General features: G+C 45.4%; 1 protein-coding gene across 3 annotated transcripts in view; it reads right to left on the bottom strand.

Moving 5' to 3' along the window:
* The window catches only part of MASP1 (MBL associated serine protease 1), a 155,428-nt gene that overhangs the window by 47,066 nt on the left and 81,926 nt on the right, over nucleotides 1-26,436 (bottom strand). For 2 of the 3 annotated variants that reach the window (XM_060767277.2, XM_060767275.2), the window contains exons 6-8: nucleotides 20,044-20,191; nucleotides 18,651-18,769; nucleotides 14,543-14,621 (exon numbers count right to left, since the gene is read on the bottom strand). In XM_060767277.2, coding sequence (XP_060623260.2) covers nucleotides 14,543-14,621; nucleotides 18,651-18,769; nucleotides 20,044-20,191 — 346 coding nt within the window. Of the gene's footprint in view, nucleotides 1-10,385; nucleotides 10,820-14,542; nucleotides 14,622-18,650; nucleotides 18,770-20,043; nucleotides 20,192-26,436 lie in introns of those variants that run through there. The other variant, XM_067466125.1, reaches the window with a different exon arrangement.

A 26,436-nucleotide genomic window follows, 5' to 3' on the forward strand; every position in this document is an offset into this window, starting at 1 on the left:
TGGAAAACCCTGAAGGATGGAGCCACAAGTGCAGCTTGCAGGCGTCTTGAGGCTCGTTGGGGAATCCACCCCACATTTGAGTCAAAGCAGATGGCAGGCATTTGTGCCAGGACCGATGCTTTCAAACTGTACCACCGTGCCAAAGCAATGGGGCCTGGTGGTTGAGTAGGAAGTCCAACGACTGCAGCATCTTTTTAGTGCCTACTCCAGAGCATGTTCACTTACACCTCTAAGGGATGTGTTATTGCCCCAACTCTATTCTCCATCTTCATCGCTATGATACTTCACCTTGTTGACGGGAGGCTTCCCACCGGAGTGGAAATAATCTATCGGACAGATGGCAAGCTATTCAACCTCAGCAGACTGAAAGCCAAAACCAAGGTTACAACAACAGCTGTTATAGAACTCCAGTATGCTGATGACAATGTCGTCTGTGCGCATTCAGAAGAAGATCTACAAGCCACTCTAAACACCTTCGCAGAAGCATATGAGAAGCTCGGCCTGTCACTGAACATTGAGAAAACCAAGGTGCTGTTCCAGCAGTCACCAGCCCATCCCTCTCCAATGCCAGTAATACAGCTTAATGGCGTAACATTAGAAAATGTGGACCATTTCCGCTACCTTGGCAGCCACCTCTCCACCAAAGTCAACATCGACGCTGAAATACAACACCGCCTGAGCTCTGCAAGTGCAGCATTTTCCAGAATGAAGCAGAGAGTGTTTGAGGACCGGGACATCCGTAGGGAGACCAAGGTGCTTGTTCATAAAGCTATTGTCCTCCCAACCCTGCTCTATGCCTGTGAGACGTGGACTGTCTACAGACGTCACATGCAGCTCCTGGAACGTTTCCATCAGCGCTGCCTCCGGAAAATCCTGCAAATCTCCTGGGAAGACAAGCGGACAAACGTCAGTGTGCTGGAAGAAGCAAAGACCACCAGCATTGAAGCGATGGTCCTCCAACATCAACTCCGCTGGGCCGGCCACGTTGTCCGGATGCCTGACCACCGTCTCCCAAAGCAGTTGCTCTACTCCGAACTTAAGAACGGAAAACGGAATGTTGGTGGGCAGGAAAAGAGATTTAAAGATGGGCTCAAAGCCAACCTTAACATCTCTGGCATAGACACTGATAACTGGTTAGCCCTGGCCCTTGAGCGCTCCAGCTGGAGGTCAGCTGTGACCAGCAGTGCTGCAGAATTCGAGGAGGCACGAGTGGAGGGTGAAAGAGAGAAACGTGCCAGGAGGAAAGCGCATCAAGCCAACCCCGACCGGGACCGCCTTCCACCTGGAACCCAATGCCCTCACTGCGGAAGAAGATGCAGAGCAAGAATAGGGCTCCACAGCCACATACGGACCCACAAGGAAATCCATAATGGAAGACCATCTTACTCGTCCAACGAGGGATCGCCTAAGTAAGTAAGAAAAAGTACACCTCTAAGGTGAACTTTTTTTGGTCATTGCACAATGGTTTGGTTTGGCTCATTGTTCCGTCGTGTGCGGGACTGTAAAGAATTGTCTTTAAAACAGGACGTGCAACCTTTGCCCAGCGGGAAGCCAGGGGGCCCAAGGAGAAGTTCTCAGAGGTTTTCCACCACATATGACTTTTAGATGGCTTGTGAAATATAACAAAATCTTTTATTAATGAACAATCAAACAGAAACTTCTCTTATCTTCAATAAAGCTAAACAAATGCTTCCAGGCTTTATGCAACTGGTGATTTTCTAAACTTGCCCACGAAGGACAGGCAACTGTCTTCAATAACTTCTTCTTTACTTTAAAGGATAATCCCTAGGGCTGGTCAATTCGTTTCGTTAATTCGTAATTCGTTAAAAAATTTGTTATTTTTTGAATTACAAAACGATTACAAAACTTTTTTTTAACCTGGAAGTGTTTTTAAATATTGAAATGGCAGGCGCCAAAAAATTTTGTATTTCCGTCCATTTCGGAAATACGTAAGATGGCCGCCTGCCGATGCTTGTTAGGAGCTCTCCTCTCTGAGTTGTAGGTTTTTTCAGGCTATATGGCCATGGCCTAGAGGCATTTTCTCCTGACTTTTCGCCTGCATCTATGGCGAGCGAGAGGGGCGAGCGAGAGGGGCGAGCGAGGCATTCTCTCCTGACGTTTTGCCTGCATCTATGGCAAGCATCCTCAGAGGTAGTGAGGTCTATATTTATAAGGGTTTATATTTATGTGGAATAATGACCAGGGTGGGACAAAGGACTCTTGTCTGCTGGAGCGAGGTGTGAATGTTTCAACTGACCACCTTGATTAGCATTTGATGGCCTGGCAGTGCCTGGAGCAATCTTTTGTTGAGAGGTGATGTCCCTGATTGGGTTGTTGTAGGTTTTTTCAGGCCATATGGCCATGGCCTAGAGGCATTTTCTCCTGACTTTTCGCCTGCATGTATGGCGAGCGAGAGGGGCGAGCGAGCGGCGAGCGAGCGGGGCGAGCGAGAGGGGCGAGCGAGCGGCGAGCGAGAGGGGCCAGCGAGGCATTCTCTCCTGACGTTTTGCCTGCATCTATGGCAAGCATCCTCAGAGGAAGTGAGGTCTGTTGGAAGTAGGAAAAAGGGTTTATATTTATGTGGAATAATGACCAGGGTGGGACAAAGGACTCTTGTCTGCTGGAGCGAGGTGTGAATGTTTCAACTGACCACCTTGATTAGAGGGCCCGCCAGAGTGAGTGCCTACCTTCCCTCCTTAATAATAATTTTAATTTCTCCTCCCTATTCTACTAAATTAATAATTAAATTTAAAAAATATTTTAAAAATATTGAAAAAAAAGGGCGCCATCTTTACAAAATGTTTTGTAAATATTTACGAAATTTCGTAAATACCGAACTTTTTTTTTGGAAAATTTTGTAATTATTTTAAATATCGAAACAAAAAAAAAACACCAATTACAAAACGATTTTAGAAACAAATTTTTGCGTTGTTACCCAGGCCTAATAATCCCCTTTTTAACTTCTCCCAGGCTGACTGTGAACTTAAACCTAACTGATGTGGGCACCACTACCGGGTTGAACTGCGTCTCAAAGCACCGAGTGGACCTACCAGCAAGGCCTGTAGTCTCTTCAGCTGGAGTTCTTTGATCTTTAGGGCTGTTCTCCCCCGGAAAGTCTTCAAAGCTTTGGGGATACTTCCCTGGAAATTCTTTGGAGCCTCTTAAAACTGTTCTCCCCTGGAAATTCTTAGGGGTTTTGTACAGGGGAAGCTTGCACACGTCCTGTACATTGGCTTTCCTTGCTTATTTATTTATCTATCTATCGTGTCATCAGCAACCATACCATTGTGTTACAATTCTAACAGAACAAAACAAACACAAAGATTAAAAAGAAAAAGAAAAAAAAACACAGATTTTGCAAACTTGGTAGTTGGTTAAACGTCCTTTGACCAGTATCTGGCCACTTGGAGTGCCTCTGGTGCTGCCGCAAGGTCCTCCATTGTGCATGTGGCAGGGCTCAGGGTGCATTGCAGCAGGTGGTCCTTGCTGAGACTAACTAAAAAAACTAACTAATTAAAAAATGGCTCCCTTCCCTTCCCAATTGCCCTGAGCAAGGGGCGGGACCAAAACTTAACGATGATGGACAGGTGACTTGCCCTATCACTGCAGCCAAAGGAAGCCACCTATCTGCAGAGTCCCTGAAACCCTGGACTGCAAGCAAACATTTAATACAAAGCAAATAAAGTTGGAGCTCCTGGTACAGCCGTACCAGCACACTCATGGCTATATAAACAGAGTTCCACAAGTACAATCCTTTCTTGTTGTTGTTACTGCCATTAAGTCAACTTATGGCAGCCCTGTGAATAAGAGGAGCCCCGGTTGTGCAGTGGGTTAAACTGCTGAGCTCCTAAACTTGTTGACCAAAAGGTTGCAGGTTTGAATCCGGGGAGTGGGGTGAGCTCCCGCTGTCAGCCCCAGCTTCTGCCAACCTAGCAGTTTGAAAACATGCAAATGTGAATAGATCAATAGGTACCACTCCAGTGGAAAGATAACAGCGTTCCATGCTGGCCACATGACATTGGAGATGTCTATGGACAACGTCAGTTCTTCCGTTTAGAAATGGAGAGTTGGACAGAGTTGGACAGTCATGTCCAGAGTTGGACATGACTGGACTTAATGTCAGGGGAAAATCTTTATCTTTGAATAAGAGGCATCCTGTGCTCAACAGCCCTGCTCAGGTCTTGCTTGCTTAGGGATGTGTCTATTTAACTAAGTCTATCCACTTGACATGTGGCCTTTCTCTTTTCCTACTGCTTTCTACCTTGTCTCTGCATGGGTTCCTTCAAGTCATTTTTTTGATGGGTCATTTGGCCATGTTCTAGTAGCATTCTCTCCTGACGTTTTGCCTGCACTGCAGAATATTATTTGAGAAAACATAGATGTTGGACCACTCTGACAGCCATCATGTCAGGCTACACAGAGAAGCCACTGAAATCCACAAGCACATGGACAATTTCAACAGAAAGGAGGAAAATATGAAAATGAACAAAATCTGGTTACCAGTATTTAAAAAAACACCAGAATAAAGGCAGCAAATAAGGAACCCTACTCTGAAACAGGGGAATCCAGACAACAAACAATCAAGTGCCAGTTAACACCTCCAAAGTAATGGATGCCTCCAGGCAACAAAGCCCAGGCTACCTCTATGCAGATACCTTCACTGATTGACTTTGTAGCTTCAAGGCTACTCAATGCTATTCAAGCTTTACAGCAATAAGATCTACCAACCGAAAGGTTGCCAGTTCAAAGCCTGGGTCGGGGTGAGCACCTGACTGTCAGTCCAGCTCACTGTTTACCTAAGCAGTTTAAAAATAGCTTAGAGCTGTAAGTAGAGAAATTAGGTACCACTAGAAAGCGGGGGAGGTATTGTACGACACCATAAAAAGAAAAAGACCAGAAATTACTTTTGATGAAAAGGAAGGAGGAAGTCCAGATGGCTTTTCGTCATAGAGGATGGAGTGACAGCACCCCCCTGTGGCTGGATTTGAGCACAACCTCCAAAAGGTGCTGAAAGCTAGATGTGGACACAACATATCTCCTTTCTGTTTTTTCTGTCCTGTCTGTTCAAACAGTATGAATGTTTGCCACATATGTGTACTGTAATCCGCCCTGAGTGTTGTTGTTGTTATTGTTGTTGTTATATTGCAACATTTACACTTGTTTCAAACAGACAAGGGCTCATTCTCCCACCCTGGACACTCCACTTGCTTCACTGCCAACAGAACTTCTGAAGATGCCATTACTCACAGATGCAGGTGAAACATCAGGAGAGAATGCTGCTGGAACATGACCACACAGCACAAAAAACTCACAGCAACCCAGTGATTCTGGCCATGAAAGCCTTTGACAACATGTCTTTTGATGCATGGCAACGCAATGAATTTCATAGGGTTTTCCTTGGCAACAAAGACTCAGAAGTGGTTTTGCCAGTTCCTTCTTCTGAAACAGAACCTCTAGCACAGTGTTTCTCAACCTGGGGATCGGGACCCCCATGGGGGTCGCGAGGGGGTGTCAGAGGGGTCGCCAAAGACCATCAGAAAGCATAGTATTTTCTGTTGGTCATGAGGGTTCTGTGTGGAAAGTTTGGTCCAATTCTATCATTGGTGGGGTTCAGAATGCTTTTTTATTGTGGGTGAACTATAAATCCCAACAATTACAACTCCCAAATGGCAAGGCCTATTTTCTCCAAACTCTACCAGTGTTCACATTTGGGCATATTGAGTATCCGTGCCAAGTTTGGTTCAGATCCTTCATTGAGTCCACAGTTGTCTCTGGATGTAGATGAACTACAACTCCAAAATTAAAAGGTCAATGCCCACCAAACCCTTCCAGTATTTTCTCTTGGTCGTGGCAGTTCTGTGTGCCAAGTTTGGTTCAATTCCATCATTGGTGGAGTTCAGAATGCTCTTTGATTGTAGGTGAACTATAAATCCCAGCAACTACAACTCCCAAAAGTTAAAGTCTATGATCCCCAAACTCCAGCAGTGTTCACATTTGGGCATATTGAGTATTTGTGCCAAGTTTGGTCCAGATCCATCATTGCTTGAGTCCACAGTGTTCTCTGGATGTAGGTGAACTACAACTCCAAAAACTCAAGGTCAATGTTCACCAGACCTTCCCAGTATTTTCTCTTGGTCATGGGAATTCCGTGTGCCATGTTTGATTCAATTCCATCATTGGCGGTGTTCAGAAGGCTCTTTGATTTTAGGTGAACTATAAATCCCAGCAACTCCAGCATTACCAAATGACAAAATCAATCACCCCCAACCCCACCAGTATTCAAATTTGGGCGTATCGGGTATTTGTGCCAAATTTGGTCCAGTGACTGAAAATACATCCTGCATATCAGATATTTAGATTACCATTCATAACAGTAGCAAAATTACAGTTGTGAAGTAGCGACGAAAATAATATTGTGGTTGGGGGTCACCACAACATGAGGACCTGTACTAAGGGGTCGCGGCATTAGGAAGGTTGAGAACCACTGCTCTAGCACCTGGAATGCTTTAGTGATCTCCCATATAAGGTCCTGGGATTTTTTGCCCCTGTTTAAAACCTATGATTTAGTGCTTTCTGGAAGCACCCCCAGACTTCACATACAGCAGATTGATACTAAACCCTATTCCTCCACGATGACATGATGGCAACAGTCTTGGACAGCAATGGCTCCCAAAGTGACCCATTTAAGGTGGAATCGGGTGTCAAACAGGGATGTGTTATTGCCCCAACTTTATTCTCCATCTTCATCGCTATGATACTTCACCTTGTTGATGGGAAGCTTCCCACCGGAGTGGAAATCATCTATCAGACAGATGGCAAGCTGTTTAACCTCAGCAGACTGAAAGCCAAAACCAAGGTCACAACAACATCTGTTATAGAACTCCAGTATGCTGATGACAATGTCATCTGTGCGCATACAGAAGAAGATCTACAAGCCACTCTCAACACCTTTGCAGAAGCATACACAAAGCTTGGCCTGTCACTGAACATTGAGAAAACCAAAGTGCTGTTCCAGCAGTCACCAGCCATCCCCTCCCCAATGCCAGAGATACAGCGTAATGGTGTAACATTAGAAAATGTCGACCATTTCCGCTACCTTGGCAGCCACCTCTCCACCAAAGTCAACATCGACGCCGAAATACAACACCGCCTGAGCTCTGCGAGCGCAGCATTTTCCCGAATGAAGCAGAGAGTGTTTGAGGACCGGGACATCCGTAGGGATACTAAGGTGCTTGTTTATAGAGCTATTGTCCTCCCAACTCTGCTATATGCCTGTGAGACGTGGACTGTCTACAGACGTCACATGCAGCTCCTGGAATGATTCCATCAGCGCTGCCTCCGGAAAATCCTGCAAATCTCCTGGGAAGACAAGCGGACAAACGTCAGTGTGCTGGAAGAAGCAAAGACCACCAGCATTGAAGCGATGGTCCTCCAACATCAACTCCGCTGGACAGGCCACGTTGTCCAGATGCCTGACCACTGTCTCCCAAAGCAGTTGCTCTACTCCGAACTCAAGAACGGAAAATGGAATGTTGGTGGACAGGAAAAGAGATTTAAAGATGGGCTCAAAGCCAACCTTAAAAACTCTGGCATAGACACTGAGAACTGGGAAGCCCTGGCCCTTGAGCGCTCCAGCTGGAGGTCAGCTGTGACCAGCAGTGCTGCAGAATTCGAGGAGGCACGAGTGGAGGGTGAAAGAGAGAAACGTGCCAGGAGGAAGGCGCGTCAAGCCAACCCCGACCGGGACCGCCTTCCACCTGGAAACCAATGCCCTCACTGCGGAAGAAGATGCAGAGCAAGAATAGGGCTCCACAGCCACCTACGGACCCACAAGGAAACCCATCATGGAAGACCATCTTACTCGTCCAACGAGGGATCGCCTAAGTAAGTAAGTAAGTAAGTAAGTACTAAACCCTATTGAAATAAAGAACTTGTGGCTCAAGAAAACCATAATGCCATAGCAGCGGCCATGTTTTGTTTGGAGTGGATGAATGAAACCATGGGAACTGGTCTTGTTGACACAAGGATGTACTTACATGTTAACTGACAGGATTCCAGCCATGCAATTGCACACTCTTTGGTGGTGCAGATACCACTGAATTCACTGCTGTTGTGGATATAGCCGTTCCCATTGCAATGCACAATCAACAGGCAGTTTCTTTCTTTGCAGTATATCAACAGTTCAGAATTAGGAAGGTTGTTACCCAATATCCTCTTGGTATCACATACCTATATAAGTTCCTCTTCTTAGAATCATAGAATCATAGAATCAAAGAGTTGGAAGAGACCTCATGGGCCATCCAGTCCAACCCCATTCTGCCAAGAAGCAGGAATATTGCATTCAGATCACCCCTGACAGATGGCCATCCAGCCTCTGTTTAAAAGCTTCCAAAGAAGGAGCCTCCACCACACTCCGGGGCAGAGAGTTCCACTGCTGAACGGCTCTCACAGCCAGGAAGTTCTTCCTCATGTTCAGATGGAATCTCCTCTCTTGTAGTTTGAAGCCAATGTTCCATTGCGTCCTAGTCTCCAAGGAAGCAGAAAACAAGCTTGCTCCCTCCTCCCTGTGGCTTCCTCTCACATATTTATACATGGCTACCATATCTCATCTCAGCCTTCTCTTCTTCAGGCTAAACGTGCCCAGCTTTTTAAGCCGCTCCTCATAGGGCTTGTTCTCCAGGCCCTTGATCATTTGAGTCGCCCTCCTCTGGACACATTCCAGCTTGTCAATATCTCTCTTGAATTGTGGTGCCCAGAATTGGACACAATATTCCAGGTGTGGTCTAACCAAAGCAGAATAGAGCATGGGGAGCATGACTTCCCTAGATCTAGACACTAGGCTCCTCTTGATGCAGGCCAAAATCCCATTGGCTTTTTTTGCCGCCACATCACATTGTTGGCTCATGTTTAACTTGTTGTCCACGAGGCTCATGTTTAACTTGTTGTCCTCTTTTTTCTTTCCTTCTCACCTTCCTTCCTTTTCTTCTTCTTCCCTCCCCCCCTTTTCTTTCCCTTCCTCTTTCTCCCCTTTCTTCCTTCTCTACCTATTCCTGGACTACACTTCCCAGCAGTCCTCCTGATCAATCTACCTACCTACCTATCTCTATCGAATCTATCTATCTGGAGGATTGCTGGGAGTTGCAGTCCAGGAATAGGAAATAGGAAATATTGAGGGATTGGGATGCTCTCAAAGGAATCCAAGGAGAAGAAAGCTTGGAGCTTGGAAGCAGTGCATTTGGATCATCCCCCTCCCCGAAAAGGCCTGGTCTAGGGGATGCTGGGAGTTGTAGTCCGGAAGAGAGTGTGGATATGCTATTGTGTGTTTCGTTTGCTAGGGGAGTCATTTTTGCGCATGCAAAAAGCGTCTTTCAGCTTTTTTTTTTTTTTGCTTTTAAGTCCCTTCTGCTGTGTTTTTCAGTGTTTTTATGAGTGATGGTCATTTGTTGGTCTGACAGGTGTCTTGTGATTTGGTGTCAATTCGTCCAGTGGTTTTTGAGTTATGTTAATCCCACAAACGAACATTACATTTTTATTTACATAGACTAGCTGTACCCACCATGCTTTGCTGTGGCCAACCTTCCCTCTTTCCTTCCTTCCTTCCTTCCTTCCTTCCTTCCTTCCTTCCTTCCCGTCTTTACCTCTTTTCTTCCTTCTTTCTCAATCTCTTTCCTTCCTTCCCCCTTTTTCTTTCTCTTCTGCTGTCTCTTTTCTTTCTTCTCTCTTTCCTTCCCTCTCTTTCTTTCTTTCTTTCTTTCTTTCTTTCTTTCTTTCTTTCTTTCTTTCTCTACATCTTCCCCCTTTCCTTCGCTCCCACTTTCCTTCCTTCTTTCCCTTTTTTCTTTCCTTCTCCCCTTCTTTCCTTCTCTAACTTTCCTTCCTTTCCCTTTTTTTTCCCCTCCCTCTTTCTCTCCTTCCTTCCTTCACTACCTCTTTCCTTCCTTCCTTCTCTCTTTGCTTCCATGCTTCCTTCTCCCTTTCCTTCTTTCCTTCCCTCCCTCTTTCTTCCCTTTTTTCTGTATTGTCATTTACCTTTTCGTCATTTAGCTTTTTGGGGGCTTTTTCAGTCCCTTCTGCTGTGTTTTTCAGTGTTTTTATGAGTGAAGGACAGACATTGGGTAGTTAGGTGTCTTGTGTCCAAATTTGGTGTCAATTCGTCTGGTGGTTTTTGAGTTCTGTTAATCCCACAAACAAACATGACATTTTTATTTATATAGATTACCATTTATCTAGGGATGCTTTCCTGTATGTTGAATTTGGGAGACCCCCAAAGAGACCCCTTTGAACCTTGATTCTTGGCATGGTAAGAAAAATATAAGCAGAGCAGAGTGAAGAGGAAAAGCTGGGCAACCATTTCAACCTTTGGAAAGCAATAGATTCAACCAAGCTTTGGAAAAAAATGATTTTCATTTGTAAGCAGAGAGATTTGGAGTGCAGCAAATGAGGAAACCAGGTCGATGCAGCAGATAGTTTAAATGCCCCCTCCTTGTGCGTTGTTCCATGCCATGCATTGAATGAGACTTTCCGCTTTTCTTTCTTTTTAGTCCCAGAATTAAGAGCAGGTCTTTGTAGGGAAAAGGTAATTGATTCCAAGCCTACAGCGATAGTGGAAACTGGAAGGAAAGACCAGAGGCGCAATGAAAAATGGCAGAGGGAGATGTGTCGCCTGAGGAGTGTCTCTCCATCGCCTTGTGGAAAGGCTCAGCGGCTCAGGCAACATCCTCGCTCAAAGGCACATGGGGTCAGCCAATTGGTCAAGCAGGTCCCGGGTTCGAATCCTCCACCGGTGCCGTCCTGTTGCCTGTTGTTTCACTTTCAGCGACTGTTCCCAAAGCAGAATAGAGAAGGAGAAGGAAGGCAGGGAGGCCAGAAAGAAAGGAAGCAGGAAGAGAGAAAGAAAGAAAGGAGGAATTAGTGGTCAAGCAGCAAAAGCGCATGCGAGAGGCAGCCAAGTCATGAATCACGACCCGCAACTTGGAAGTTTGCAGAAAAGCCCCACAGGGAAAAGAAACCTGCACCCATTTAATGTGATATATTATCGACTCTGTCCTACTAATTGATATTTTATTTATATATTTATTATTCGAACTTATATGCGGCCACTCCCCTGGGGCTCGGAGCGGCTTACAAGAATGGCTAAAATCTAACAAAATTTAAAAGCAATTTAAAACAACTTAAAAACAGCCATATCAAACATGAAAAGCCTGTCGAAACAGGTATGTCTGACATGCCCTGCGGAAAGCTGGTAAGTCCCGCAAGGCACGGACTTCAGGTGGCAGAGTATTCCAGAGTGATGGTGCCACTGCTGTGAAGGCTCTGCGTCTGGTTGCTGTTAGACGCAAGGTCTTGTCACTGGGAATTTCCAATAGATCTTGGTCTTCAGAACGGAGGGATCTCTGGGGTTCGTAGGGGGTGAGGCGGTCCCTCAGATACATTGGCCCCAGACCATGCAAGGCCTTCAAGGTGAGTACCATCCCTTTGAAAGTGATCCGATGCTCAATTGGTAACCAATGCAGCTGCAGTAAGATTGGCGTTATGTGGCATCTCATCGGAGTTCCCACAAGAAGCCAAGCAGCTGCATTTTGTACCAACTTGAGCTTCCGGATCACCGACAGAGGGAGGCCAATGTAGAGGGCATTACAGTAGTCCAGTCTTGAGATGACCGTGGCCTGGATCACCGTACCTCTGTCGTCCCTGGACAGGGAGGGGGCCAGCCGTCTAGCCTGCCGCAGGTGAAAGAAGGCGGTTCTGCTCACAGCGGAGACCTGGGCCTCCATCGTCAGCAGAGGGGCCAAAAGGACTCCCAGACTCTTTACCAATGATGACGGGCGTAGCGCCTTGCCATCCAGAGTGGGCAGATGGATGTCCCCACTGCCCGGTCCACCCAGCCATAGGATCTCCGTCTTTGCTGGATTCACCCTCAACCTGCTGGCACGCAGCCATCCAGTAACGGCCTCGAGGCACGGATGGAAACAATCCGGTACAGAGTCCGGAGAAGGAAATCTGAATGTGAAAAAGGTGCTATCCATTCCAACCCCCTTCTGCTATGCAGCAAGCCATGCTCAAAGCACACCCAACAAATGACTATCCAGACTCTGGTTGCTGTGAGATTTCCAGGCGGTTTGGCCATGTTCCAAAAGCATTCTCTCCTGATGTTTCACCCACATCTATGGCAGGCATCGCCAGAGGTTGTGAGGTCTGTTGGAAACTAGGCAAGTGGGGTTTATATATCTGTGGAATGATGTCCAATGTGGAGGAAAGAACTCTTTTCTAGGTTCTTGTGGGTTTTTTCGGGCTATAGAGCCATGACAATACATTGAACTCTTTTCTGTTTGAGGCAAGTATGAATGTTGCAACTGGCTACCTTGATTAACAATGAATGGCCTTGTAGCTTCAAAGCCTGGCCGATTGCTGCCTGGGGAAATCCTATGTTGGGAGGTGTTAGCTGGCCCTGATTGGTTCTTGTCTGGAATTCCCATTTATTTATTGTCCTGATTTTAGAGTTTTTTAATGGACCCCTCAACTTCTGAGGATGCCTGACATAGATGTGGGTGAAACATCAGGAGAGAATGCTTCTGGAACATGGCCATACAGCCCGGAAATCTCACAGAAACCCAGTGATTCTGGCCATGAAAGCCTTTGACAACACATTATCCAGACTCTGTTTGAGAACCTCCAGAGAAGGAGACTCTACTGGACTCCCAGGCTGCAAAATCTGCTGCCAAACAGCCCTTAATGTCAGGAAGTTCTTCCTTATGTTTAGCCTGAAGAAGAGAAGGCTGAGAGGAGATATGATAGCCATGTATAAATATGTGAGAGGAAGCCACAGGGAGGAGGGAGCAAGCTTGTTTTCTGCTTCCCTGGAGACTAGGACGCGGAACAATGGCTTCAAACTACAGGAGAGGAGATTCCATCTGAACATAAGGAAGAACTTCCTGACTGTGAGAGCTGTTCAGCAGTGGAACTCTCTGCTCCAGAGTGTGGTGGAGGCTCCTTCTTTGGAAGCTTTTAAACAGAGACTGGGTGGCCATCTGTCAGGGGTGATTTAAATGCAATATTCCTGCTTCTTAGCAGGGGGTTGGACTGAATGGCCCATGAGGTCTCTTCCAACTCTTTGATTCTATGATTCAAAGCCTGGCTGATTGCTGCCTGGGGGAATCCTATGTTGGGAGGTATCATTGGCACTGATTGGTTCTTGTCTGGAATTCCCCTGTTTTTTTAGTGTTGCTTTTTATTTACTATCCTGATTTTAGAGTTTTTTAACCAACCCCTCAACCTCTGAGGATGCCTGACATAGATGTGGGTGAAATGTTAGGAGATAATGCTTCTGGAACATGGCCATACAGCCTGGAAATCTCACAGCAACCCAATGATTCTGGCCATGAAAGCCTTTGACAACACATTATATAGACTCTGTTTGAGAACCTCCAGAGATGGAGACTCTACTGGACTCCCAGGTTGCAAAATCTGCTGCCAAACAGCCCTTAATGTCAGAAAGTTCTTCCTTATGTTTAGGTGGAATCTATTTTTCTACAATTCGAATCTATTTCTCTAGAGCAGCAGAAAACAAGCTTGCCCGCTCTTCGATGGGGCATCCTTTCAGATATTTAAACATGGCTCTCGTGTCTTCTTCTCTCAACCTTCTCTTCTCCAGGCTGAACATCTCCAGCTCCCTAAGTCATTCCTCATAGAGCTTGCCTTCCAAACTTTGATCATTTTGGTTGCCCTTCTCTGGACACCTTCTACCTTCTCCAGCTCCTACTTGGATTACTTTGCCCAGAACTGGACACAGGATTATTATTCCAGGTCCAAAGCCGAAGAGAGTGGGACTATGACTTCCCCTTGATATGGACACTGGACTCTTCTTGATGCAGCCTAGGATCACGTTGGCTTTTTAAACTGCCACATCCCATTGCTGACTTATGTTCAGCTTGACATCTAGACCTCTTTCACATGAGATGTTGTCAAAGCCTAGTGTCTCCCATCCTACATCTATGTATTTCATTTTTTCCTGCCTAAGTATCATACTGTACATTTCTCCCTGTTGATGTTCATCTTGTTAGTTTTGGCCCATCTCTCCAATCTGTGAAGGTCCATTTGGATCCTGATCATGTCCCCTAAGACATTAGCTCTCCCTCCCAATTGGGTCCCATCTCCAGATGCCTTCTATTGTCCAACTCATTGATAAAGATGTTGAATAGGCTCAGGACTAAACCCTTCTTTATGGCTCCCCATTGGTCACTTCTCTCCAAAAGGAAGGAAGAAGAGTCATTAGGAAGCAGCACCCTTTGGGTTGGACCAGTCAACCCATTCCAAATCCACTATCCAGCCCACATTTGACTACCTTCTTGGTGAGAAGGTCATGAGGGACTTTGTCAGAGGTCTTACTGAAATCAAGATCTGCTCCATCCACAGCATGCCCTGCATCTACCAAGCTTGTAACTATCAAATAAAGGAGTCAAGGTTCATCTGGCATGACTTGCTTTTGAGAAACCCCTGTTGACTTCTTATGAGTATTCCTTCTCAACTCAAAATGGGTCCTTACTTTGACAGATGGGGACCTTGTTGCTCCACACTCCGTCCTTCATGCACTCGATTTGGAAAGATTCGCTCTCCACTCCGTCCTGCAGATTAAAAGGAATATAAATGGAAGGCAGGAATGGGCAACCAATCTCCCCCTTGCCTTGTGATGCCCGCCAATTCATTTAAGGTACATTTCCATTGTTCATAAGTACACACAACAGGGCCCATCTATATCAGTGGTTCCCAACCGGTATTTATTTATTTATCGTGTCATCCGCAACCAGAACATTGTATTACATTTCTAACAGAACAAAACAAACAAACAGATAAAAAAAACACACACAATTTTTGCAAACTTGGTAGCTGATTAAATGTCCTTTGACCAGTATCTGGCCACTTGGAGTGCCTCTGGTGTTGCCGCAAGGAGGTCCTCCATGGTACATGTGGCAGGGCTCAGGGTGCATTGCAGCAGGTGGTCAGTGGTTTGCTCTTCTCCGCACTCGCATGTCATGGATTCAACTTTGTGGCCCCATTTCTTAAGATTGGCTCTGCATCTCGTGGGGCCAGAGCGCAGTCTGTTCAGCGCCTTCCAAGTCGCCCAGTCTTCTGTGTGCCCAGGGGGGAGTCTCTCATCTGGTATCACCCACGGATTGAGGTGCTGGGTTTGAGCCTGCCACTTTTGAACTCTTGCTTGCTTAGGTGTTCCAGCGAGTGTCTCTGTAGATCTAAGAAAACTATTTCTTGATTTAAGTCGTTGATGTGCTGGCTGATACCCAAACAAGGGATGAGCTGGAGATGTCTCTGCCTTGGTCCTTTCACTATTGGCTGCAACTTCCTGGCGGATGTCAGGTGGTGCAATACCGGCTAAGCAGTGTAATTTCTCCCGTGGTGTAGGGCGCAGACACCCTGTGATAATGCGGCATGTCTCATTAAGAGCCACATCCACTGTTTTAGTGTGGTGAGATGTGTTCCACACCGAGCATGTATACTCAGCAGCAGAGTAGCATAGCGCAAGGGCAGATGTCTTCACTGTGTCTGGTTGTGATCCCCAGGTTGTGCCAGTCAGCTTTTGTATGATATTGTTTCTAGCACCCACTTTTTGTTTGATGTTCAGGCAGTGCTTCTTGTAGGTCAAAGAACGGTTCAGAGTGACTCGCAGGTATTTGGGTGCGCTGCAATGCTCCAGTGGGATTCCTTCCCTGGTGATCTTCAGAGCTTGGGGTGCTTGTCTGTTCTTAAGGTGAAAAGCACATGTCTGTGTTTTAGATGGATTAGGAATCAGTTGGTTTTCCCTGTAATAGGCAGTGAGAGCACCTAGAGCTTTGGAGAGCTTCTGTTCAACCATCTCAAAGCTCCCTGATTGAGCGGTAATGGCACGATCATCAGCATAGATGAAACTCTCTGTCCCTTCTGGCAGTGGCTGGTCATTTGTGTAGAAGTTGAACATGGATGGAGCGGTTCCCAACCGGTGATCTATGGACACCAGTGGTCCGAAAGAACTAAAATATGGTCTGCCACCTCAGTTACTACACTATTGCAATGAGAGCGACTGGTCTCACAAAACCCTCTTATGGTGCCGAGGCTTTTCTATGGGCAAGCAGATGGTGACTACTGGATGGCATATGTTCTATATCACAAACTAGAGATGGCTTGGGTTGTGTTGATGTATACCAGGCATGGGCAAACTGCGGCCCTCCAGGTATTTTGCGGCCCTCTCACATTTGTGGGTGTCGGAGCTCAAAATTCCTGGAGGGCCACAGTTTGCCCATGCCTGCTCTATCCTATATACTAGTGGTTCATTACCTGTGGTCTGTGGACCATCAGTAGTCCGCAAGAACACAGCCCCACCTTTACTACACTGTTGCAATGAGAGTGCCAAGGCTTATTAAATATGGTTTTCTGAGGGTGAGCAGATGTGGACTACTGGATGGCGTATGTTATGTATCAGAAACTAGAGCTGACGTAGTCTATCTAATGCAATTGTCTGAATCAGCACACCAAATGTTGCAAGTCGCTTCTGGTCGCTTCTGGAGCGAGAGAATCAGCCGCCTACGAAGATGACGTTGCCCAGGGGACACCCGGATGTCTTGCAATTCTGCGAGGAGGCTTCTCTCATGTGGAGAAGAGCAAACTTCAGACCACCTGCTGCAATGCACCCTGAGCCCTGCCACATGCACAATGGAGGACCTTCTTGCGGCAACACCAGAGGCACTCCAAGTGGCCAGATACTGGTCAAAGTACATTTAATTGAATACCAAGCTTGCAAATTCTGTATCTTATCTGTTTGTTTGTTTGTTTTTGTTAAAAATGTAATACAAATGTCTGGTTGCTGATGACACGATAAATAAATAAAGCACCCCAAATAACCAGACCCAACCTAAAGTTGACCAAAAACTGATTCGTAACCCTTCTGGTACTAATGTTGGAGAGTGGACCCTCATCAAGTGGTCCCTGGTCAAAAAAAAGGTTGGGAACCACAGATCTACATTGAAAAATGAATGCAGTTCATTTCAGTTACTTTGCCTCCATGCAATGGATTCTGGGAGTTGTAGTTTTGCAAAGTATTTCATCTTTTTTTGCCAAAGAGTGCTGACGTCTCACCAAATTACAATTCCCAAGATTTCTTAGCTCTGATCCATAGTAATTAAAGTGGCGTCAGACTTAATTAATTCAACACTGGAGATCCGCCTTCCACAAACAGCTTCCAAGTTCAGTTTGAGAACTTGATAGATAGATTGATAGATTGATAGATAGAATTGCATTGGAAGATCTACAAATACGTATTTAGAGAGGTGTTCTCTATACGAATCTCTAGGTCAGTGGTTCCAAACCTGTGGGTCCCCAGGTGTTTTGGCCTACAACTCCCAGAAATCCCAGCCAGTTTACCAGCTGTTAGGATTTCTGGGAGTTGGAGGCCAAAAACATCTGGGGAGCCACAGGTTGAGAACCACTGGTCTAGGTTCTCCCGCCTCTGTCTCCAGCAAACTCATTTATTTTATTCATTTATGGCATGCAAACCCAGAGAAATGTATACCAAACAGAACCCAGTAGAAAGTGGAACATGGATTTCCTCCTCCTGTGTCTAGTTCTTATTTGCTTTTCAACATTTTAATTATTTTACATTGTATAATATAGTATATTTGTTTAATGCATGTTATAAGCCACCTTGTTTTCCTGCTCTGAAAGAAAGGCAGCATATAGACTAAATCTATATAAATAAAAATGTAATGTTCGTTTGTGGGATTAACAGAACTCAAAAACCACTGGATGAATTGACACCAAATTTGGACACTAGGCACTCAACAACCCAATGTATGCCCTTCACTCAAAAAAATGGATTTTGTCATTTGGGAGTTGTAGTTTCTGGGGTTTATAGTTCATCTACATTCAAAGAACATTCTGAACCCCACCAATGATGGAATTGAACCAAACTTGGCACTTCCATGACCAACAGAAAATACTGGAAGGGTTTGGTGGGCAGTGTCCTTTGGTTTTGGAGTTGTAGTTCACCTACATCCAGAGATCACTGTGGACTCAAACAATGATGGATCTGGACCAAACTCTACATGAATACTCAAAATGCCCAAATGTGAACACTGGTGGAGTTTGGGGAAAATAGAATCTTGACATTTGGGAGTTGTAGTTGCTGGGATTTATAGTTCACCTACAATCACAGAGCATTCTGCGCCCCACCAACGATGGAATTGAACCAAACGTGGCACACAGTTTTCCCATGACCAACAAAAAATACTTGGAAGGGTTTGGTGGGCAGTGTCCTTTGGTTTTGGAGTTGTAGTTCACCTACATCCAGAGATCACTGTGCCAAACCTTCCACACAGAATCCCCATGTGGGCCACAGCAACGTGTGGCAGGGGGTGGCTAGTAAATAATATAAAAGTAAATAAAGTAGAGTAAACAGTCAGGTAAATGAGGATGGTGGCTTCCACACTAGGAGAGTGATCTGCTCTGGGTTTCAGTCCGAATTTTAAAGACATCCAAGGTGCTATACCTATTTTTGAAGAAGGTTGGCCACCCTGGATAAATCCTTTAATGTTCAGATTAAAACCCAGAGCAGATTTGCCCACTGTCACTGTGTTAGTCATTGTTTCTTTGAACCCGCTGAGCCTTACCTTGAGAATGTTGTATCCTGTGTTGCAGCTGATGACCACCTGGTCCTTGAAGGTATACGTTGCCTGGGAAGGGTCAATTCGGCCATTGGGTGGAGGCTCCAGGAGTGGACATGGGTCCCCTTTTGTGTTTTTCCAGGGGAAAGAAAGAAAGGAGGGAGGAAAAAAGCAAAACAATTCTCTATTATACCAGAAGTATAGAGGCAGAGCATCAATCACCAAGCCAATGGAATCAAGCTAGGTGATGTAGGTGAGCAAACATCTTGAAGAAATTCTCCCCCTAGTAGTGAAAGATGTCTGTTTTAGAATATGATTTTCCTCACCGGTGCATTGTTGGAGCTCAGCCTGTGATTGTGTTTAAGGACCAGAGTGCTTTAGATGTGGGGAGTGATGACAATGAGTTTCAAGAAGGTAATAGTCTGGTCAATGATACTGATGCAGAGAATGACCTGGAGATCCCTGTTCAAAGTGTAGTTTCTCATGAGCATGTCCCTGAAGGGTGTGGGTATGATGGTGTGCTCCCTGAATTGCTACCAGAGATTTCCCATGATTTGGAGCATGAGAACAGCTCAGCACTTGGCCCAGCTGCAGAAATTAATGAGCAAATAGATGGGAGGTGATTAGTCAAAACAGAAGAGCAGAGCAGTGGCTTCGGTACTCTGCCAGGCTCAGTGAAAGAAAAATAAGGGATTCAAAGCTAAAGCAAAACCAGTTTCTGAGTGCTTGGGATATAGCTTAACGTGGAGATAAAAGTCTCAAGTACAGGATCTGTAGTCAGATGAAGCATCGTTTGGAATCGAGTCAAGATCTCGTCCCTGTTTCTTGGAAGTTTTGCTTGGGAAAAATGTATGTTTAAAATGCTTTTGTTTCATGGTTTGGATTCTTGGATTCTATGATTTTGTATTCCATTGCCTTGGATTCATGTTTCATGGTTTCTTGGATTTTATTATAGACGTTTCTGCCTTTGTTTTTCATGGACTTCGATGGACTATTTTGGACTATTTTGTTTTGGCTTATCTTCCTACCTAATTGGATTTACCTATTTCTTTAAAGTGCTTTTTTACTTTACTGCTTTTTAATTATCTTCAATAAATGGATTGCATTTCTATTCAGTCTGTGTGGTGTTTAAAGTCAGACTAACTTTAGCTGCAGTGCCAAAAGGTCTTACCTAATGTAAGTCAGGTTGAAAGTACCAACCTGCGTGTTTGGTACGGCTGGCCTGTCTCATCATAATTATGACAAAAATAAACCTTGCTCTTGTACTTCTCCTGAGACTGGGTATTTGTCTTACTGCCTCCTATGACCAGGCCCAATGCAGGGATCCTGAATTGGGGGTCCCTGACATAGATGCACCCCTAGTTTCCAAGCATGGAATATTGGAGAATATGAGAGTTACCTATAGCTGTGTAGGAAAGTTTCCAGCCTCCATTCTCTCCGGAGTTATCACTATGGAACAAAATATGGACGATGTTGCTCCGGGTTTCGATCCGACCTGGAGATCTTTCTCCGCAAAAAGGACCAAATTCTTTGACTCCTGCTGTGATCTGTCGAGGGAGACAATGGAAAGAGGAACAGAAGAAAGAACATGGCTTAATACTTAGAGCTGTAATGGTTTGAATGTTAAACTATGGCTCTGAAGACCAGGATTTGAATCCTGGCTCAGCCATGCCAATGCATTGGATGACCTTGAGTGAGTCTCAGCCTCTGAGGAAGGCAAAGGAGAAACGTATTATGAACCACTCTTGCCAAGAAAACCCCATGGTAGGGTCACCATATATCCCATATGACTTGAAGGTACACAATGACAACAATTGGTCAAAACAGAAAGCATTCAAAGAAATTAAAGGATTCCATGATGCCCTTTGGAGTCTTGTGTTTTGTATGTTGTTGACGCACTAGGTGTTGGGGTTCAGCCTGTGATTGTGTTTCAGGATGTGGGGGATGATGTAAATGAGGTTCAAGATGGCAATGGTTTGGTCAGTGATATTGATGCAGAGAATGACATAGAAATACCTGTTCAAAGTGTAGTTTCCCATGAGAATGTTCCTACAGGGTATCAGGATGATAGTTTACTCCCTGAATTGTTCCCAGGATTTGGGGCTTGAAAACAACTCGGCACCTGCAGAAACTTATGAGCATATAGATAGGCGGGCGGAAATTAGTCAAAACAGACAGGCCGAGCAATCCCTTCGGCGTTCTGCCAGGCTTCAACAGAAAAAGATAAGGGCCGCCCAAGGAAAGCGAAACCAGTTTCTGAGTGCTTGGAAAAGCTTAAAAGTTCCAAGCATGGAAAATATAGTCAGATGAAGCATAGTTTAGAATCCAAATTCTTGTCCTTGTCTTATAGAAGCCTTGCTTGGAAGATTCATGCTTAAGTATTTCTTGTTTCCTGATTGGTTTTTTGTCTCTCGTGATTACCTGCTCATGCCTTGGATCAACGTTTCCTGGTTCTTTGGATTTTGTTAGAGAGCTGTGGACTTTGTTTTTGGACATTGCTGAACTCTACCTTGGACTAAGTTGTTTCTGCTTATCGTTTTACCTAATTGGATTTACCTATTTTTACTTTGCTGTTTTTACTTATCTTCAATAAAAGGATTGCTTTCCCTATGTTGCATCCCAGATCAGGAAATGTGACCATAAGATTAAATCCACCACACTGGACTGTAGGAAAAACAATCCTTTTTTATTGATGAAAAATTGGTTACAAAAGAAAGATAAATGCAAAGTCAAAAAGCCACAATAGAAACATAGCAGTCAGGAAAATCTCTGAACTTGAGCAAAATTCCAAAAACCACAATACAAGAACCAGGAACCTGTTAGCCTCTCGCTAACCATGTACTTGAAAACTAGAAGCCTCTGGGATTACCGGCCATGGAACACGGGAATTCTGCCAAGGCATAGCCGCAGTCCAAAACGTTGCTTGATCTAACGAGACTCCCGGAAGGAGGCCCCTTAAACCAAAGAAACTATTCCTTGAAACGCCCCTTGACTTTGAAGCCTGGGCCTGTCTCTCCTGTAATCTATTTGACCTTCGTAGAAACTGTGAATCACTCCTGTCTCTAGCTATCTGTTCCCTTCGGTCCTCATTAAAAAACCCAGGTGGAGAGCTATCACGGCTGGATTCCAAAACATTTTCATCCAGCTGTTCAGTTTCACTTTCCTCGCCACTGACCTCAGCATCAACAACAGTTTCAACACTGTCAGGGAGAGATACATGTTCAGTGGCTTGCTCAGTTGGAAATACCATCAGAGAATCAGGTTCACATAGAGATTGGGGCTCAGGTTCACACAGATCAGGCTGAACCCCAACACCCTATTCAACATGTGGCGTTTTAAAATCAGAGAGTTATTGCCATCCCGGAGTGCAATACTAGAGCTCTCTGGCTAAGAATTCCATCTGCCCTTTCTTACACTAAAAATCCCAGTTTTCCATGAGATAGAACCATAGCAAGGTAGGATAAAGGTGCTATAACTGAATAGTGTGAATTTTATGTCTCTAGCTTTTATGTCTATAGGAGGAAGGCTTGGAAGATACAGAATCTTGCAGAGATAACTTCTACAGATATGGTTTGAAGCTGAGCTTTGAAAAGTTACCTTTTTTTGCCTTGTAACTCACTTGTCCTTTCTCTTGATTCATGTCATTGGGTTCCTACTGAGCCTTTTCCAATACCCAGCACTTCAGAAAGTTATACTTTTAAGTGTAACTCCCAGAATCCACCAGGTGGCATAAATACTCCAAAAGCTGTTGCCTCCCAAAAGTAACTTCCCCAAAATGATATCTTGATGTGGCAAGACTGAGCCTGGCTGATGCCCAGATGGCTGCATCCATTCCATGTATTTATTTAAACACTTCTGCTTTTGCCCTTTGTATTGGAATCTCAGAACAGCGTACAGAGTAAACAATACCCAGAATGAACCCATACATTGTCTAAACAAAATAAAAACAAACCTGCTTTGAAAGCTAAAACAAATTAAAAACACTCTGAACTATGACTCTGGGGATGTGGGTAAGGGGTGTTGTTCATTTAAAGGTCAGAAAGTGTGCCTATTATTATTACACTGGGCTGCTGTAAGTTTTTCGGGCTGTATGTTCCATTGGCTGACACACATTTGGGTGCCTCAAATGTTAGCCCTGTTTCTGGGTATAGTTGACAACTGCCGAGTCCAAAGACCAGTTTCCCCCTATCAGCTCCAGTTTCTGAGATACAGAACATATGGCATCTACCAGTTGCCACAGAAAATGATTATAACCTGGAGGCTGTCCAGGTCCTGAACCGGTGCTGGGCCGCTGTGACGGTCTGGATGAGGGCGAACAAATTGAAATTGAATCCAGACAAGACAGAGGTCCTCCTGGTCAGTCGCAAGGCTGAATAGGGCATAGGGTTACAGCCTGTGTTGGATGGGGCCGCACTCCCCCTGAAGACGCAGGTTCACAGCTTGGGTGTGACCCTGGACTCATCGCTGAGCCTGGAACCCCAGGTTTCGGCGGTGACCAGGGGAACATTTGCACAGCTAAAGCTTGTGCACCAGCTGCGCCCGTACCTTGGGAAGTCTGACTTGGCCACGGTAGTCCACGCTCTGGTTACATCCCGTTTAGACTACTGCAACGCTCTCTACGTGGGGTTGCCTTTGAAGACGGCTCAGAAGCTCCAACTAGTCCAACGCTCGGCAGCCATGATCTTAACAGGAGCGGAGCGCAGGGAGCATACAACCCCCCTGTTGCGCCAACTCCACTGGCTACCGATCTGCTACCGGGCTGAATTCAAAGTGCTGGCGTTGGCCTTTAAAGCCCTAAACGGTTCTGGCCCAAGCTACCTATCCGACCGCATCTCAGCCTATGAACCCACCAGGACTTTGAGATCTTCCGGGGAGACCCTGCTCTCGATCCCGCCTGCTTCTCAAGCACAGCTGGCGGGGACAAGAGATAGGGCCTTCTCGGTGGTGGCTCCTCGGCTGTGCTCCTCGCCCTTCATACGGACATTAGACTAGCACCATCTCTAATGGTATTCCGCAAAAAAGTGAAGACCTGGCTGTTTGAGCAGGCGTTCAAATAATTAGTGCAATGATTGGTTAATGAACACTGGAATGGAACAATGGATGACGAATCTGGATCATGTTTTTAATGATGAGACAATAATGAATGGTTATTGTAGTAATTGTTATTAATTATGTAATGGGTTAGGTTATTAACTGTTTTTTATACTGTAGCATTGAATTTTTGCTGTTCTTATTTGTTGTGAACCGCTGTGACTCGCCTTCGGGCTGAGAACAGCGGTATATAAGTAAGGTAAATAAATAAAATAAATAATAAATAAATAACCATATCCAGGAGCTAATTTGACACCATTATTTCTGAATAAGGGATGTTCAACCTGTCACACCTCAGAGTAGAATCGCCTTGCTTCAGACACCAAACAGCACACAGGCAATAGTCTTTATGGTTTATTAAAGTAAAAGATGAAAAGTTCAAAAAGGCAAAAGCATAGTTCCAAAGATCAATATAAGGTAACACTGGAAATCAGGATCCACGAAGATATAAGCAAGGCAAAAGAGAACATGAGAACATGACAAAGTCCTGAAACCATGAACATGAAAACTGCAAGATAAATCCTAAGTCTCTTGGCTGAAACGAGAAGTTGCTTTGACACTTGGGTATTTTCAAACAGCCTGTTTAATACCCTTTGGAAAACATGAAGGCGTTCCTCTGGTCCTTGGCCTCCCTCTCTCTCTTGCTAGCAATTCTCACACTTCTCCAAACCTTAAATTCCAAGCGAATAGCTCGATCTAAAGCTCCGTCCTCATCAAGGTCAATCTGTTCATTAGTGCTTTCTTGCTCATTATGTGGCTGAGAACAACTGTCTTCCCTTCCTGAATCAAAATGCACCTGGCTTTCAGTAGTTTCATTATCAACAGCGTCATCCCTTGCTGTGGGAAACAACTGAACTTTTGTACCCTGTTCTACCTCGTCTATCACATCGCTTTGCACCTGACTGTGAACTGAATCCCATCATCCTCATCAGACTCATATAGACCCCTGTCTGATCCTACAGCAAGCTGGCTTCAGGAAAGGCAAAAGCTGCACATCGCAAGTGCTGAACCTGACTCAGCACATAGAAGATGGCTCTGAAAGGCAGCAGATCACAGGAGCTGTCTTCATAGACCTGTCAGCAGCCTATGATACTGTGAACCACTGCTGCCTCCTCCTGAGAAAAATGTATAATATCACAAAGGACGACCACCTCACCCGCCTCATAGGAAACCTGCTACAAAACAGGAGCTTTTTTGTATTGTCGAAGGATTTCATGGCCGGAATCACTCAGTTCTTGTGGGTTTTTTCGGGCTATATGCCCATGTTCTAGAGGCATTTCTCCTGACGTTTCGCCTGCATCTATGGCAGGCTTCCTCAGAGGTCTGAGGAAGCCTGCCATAGATGCAGGCGAAACGTCAGGAGAAATGCCTCTAGAACATGGCCATATAGCCCGAAAAAACCCACAAGAACTGAGGAGCTTTTTTGTTGAGTTTAAGGGCCAGAGAAGCAGATGGCGGAAACAGAAGAACGGCCTGCCTCAGGGGAGCGTGCTTGCCCCATCCATGTTCAACATCCACACAAATGACCAGCCACTGCCAGAAGGGACAGAGAGTTTCATCTATGCTGATGATCGTGCCATTACTGCTCAAGCAGGGAGCTTTGAGATGGTTGAACAGAAGCTCTCCGAAGCTCTAGGTGCTCTTACTGCCTATTACAGGGAAAACCAACTGATCCCTAATTCATCTAAAACACAGACATGCGCCTTTCACCTTAAGAACAGACAAGCATCCCGAGCTCTGAGGATTACCTGGGAAGGAATCCCACTGGAGCATTGCAGCGCACCCAAATACCTGGGAGTCACTCTGGACCGTGCTCTGACCTACAAGAAGCACTGTCTGAACATCAAACAAAAAGTGGGCACTAGAAACAACATCACACGAAAGCTGACTGACACAACCTGGGGATCACAACCAGACACAATGAAGACATCTGCCCTTGCACTATGCTACTCTGCTGCTGAGTATGCATGCCCAGTGTGGAACACATCTCACCACACTAAAACAGTAGATGTGGCTCTTAATGAGACATGCCGCATTATCACAGGGTGTCTGCGCCCCACACCACTGGAGAAATTACACTGCTTAGCCGGTATTGCCCCACCTGACATCCGCCGGGAAGTAGCAGCCAATAGTGAAAGGACCAAGGCAAAGACATCTCCAGCTCATCCTCTGTTTGGGTATCAGCCAGCACGTCAACGACTTAAATCAAGACATAGTTTTCTTAGATCTACAGAGACACTCGCTGGAACACCCCAGCAAGCGAGAGTCCAAAAGTGGCAGGCTCAAACCCAGCACCTCAATTCATGGGTAATACCAGATAAGAGACTCCCCCCTGGGCACTCAGAAGACTGGGCGACTTGGAGGGCGCTGAACAGACTGTGCTCTGGCACCACGAGATGCAGAGCCAATCTTAAGAAATGGGGCTACAGGGTGGAATCCTCGGCATGCGAGTGCGGAGAAGAACAAACCACTGACCACCTGCTGCAATGCACCCTGAGCCCTGCCACAGGCACAATGGAGGGCCTCCTTGCGGCAACACCAGAGGCACTCCAAGTGGCCAGATACTGGTCAAAGGACATTTAACCAAATACCAAAATTTGCAAATCTGTGTGTTGTTTTTCCTTTTCCTTTTTAATCTGTGTGTTTGTTTTGCTCTGTTAGAATTGTAATACAATGGTTGCTGATGACACGATAAATAAAT

Source organism: Anolis sagrei, chromosome 3 (genome assembly GCF_037176765.1).
Source record: "Anolis sagrei isolate rAnoSag1 chromosome 3, rAnoSag1.mat, whole genome shotgun sequence".
Lineage (NCBI taxonomy): Eukaryota > Metazoa > Chordata > Lepidosauria > Squamata > Dactyloidae > Anolis > Anolis sagrei.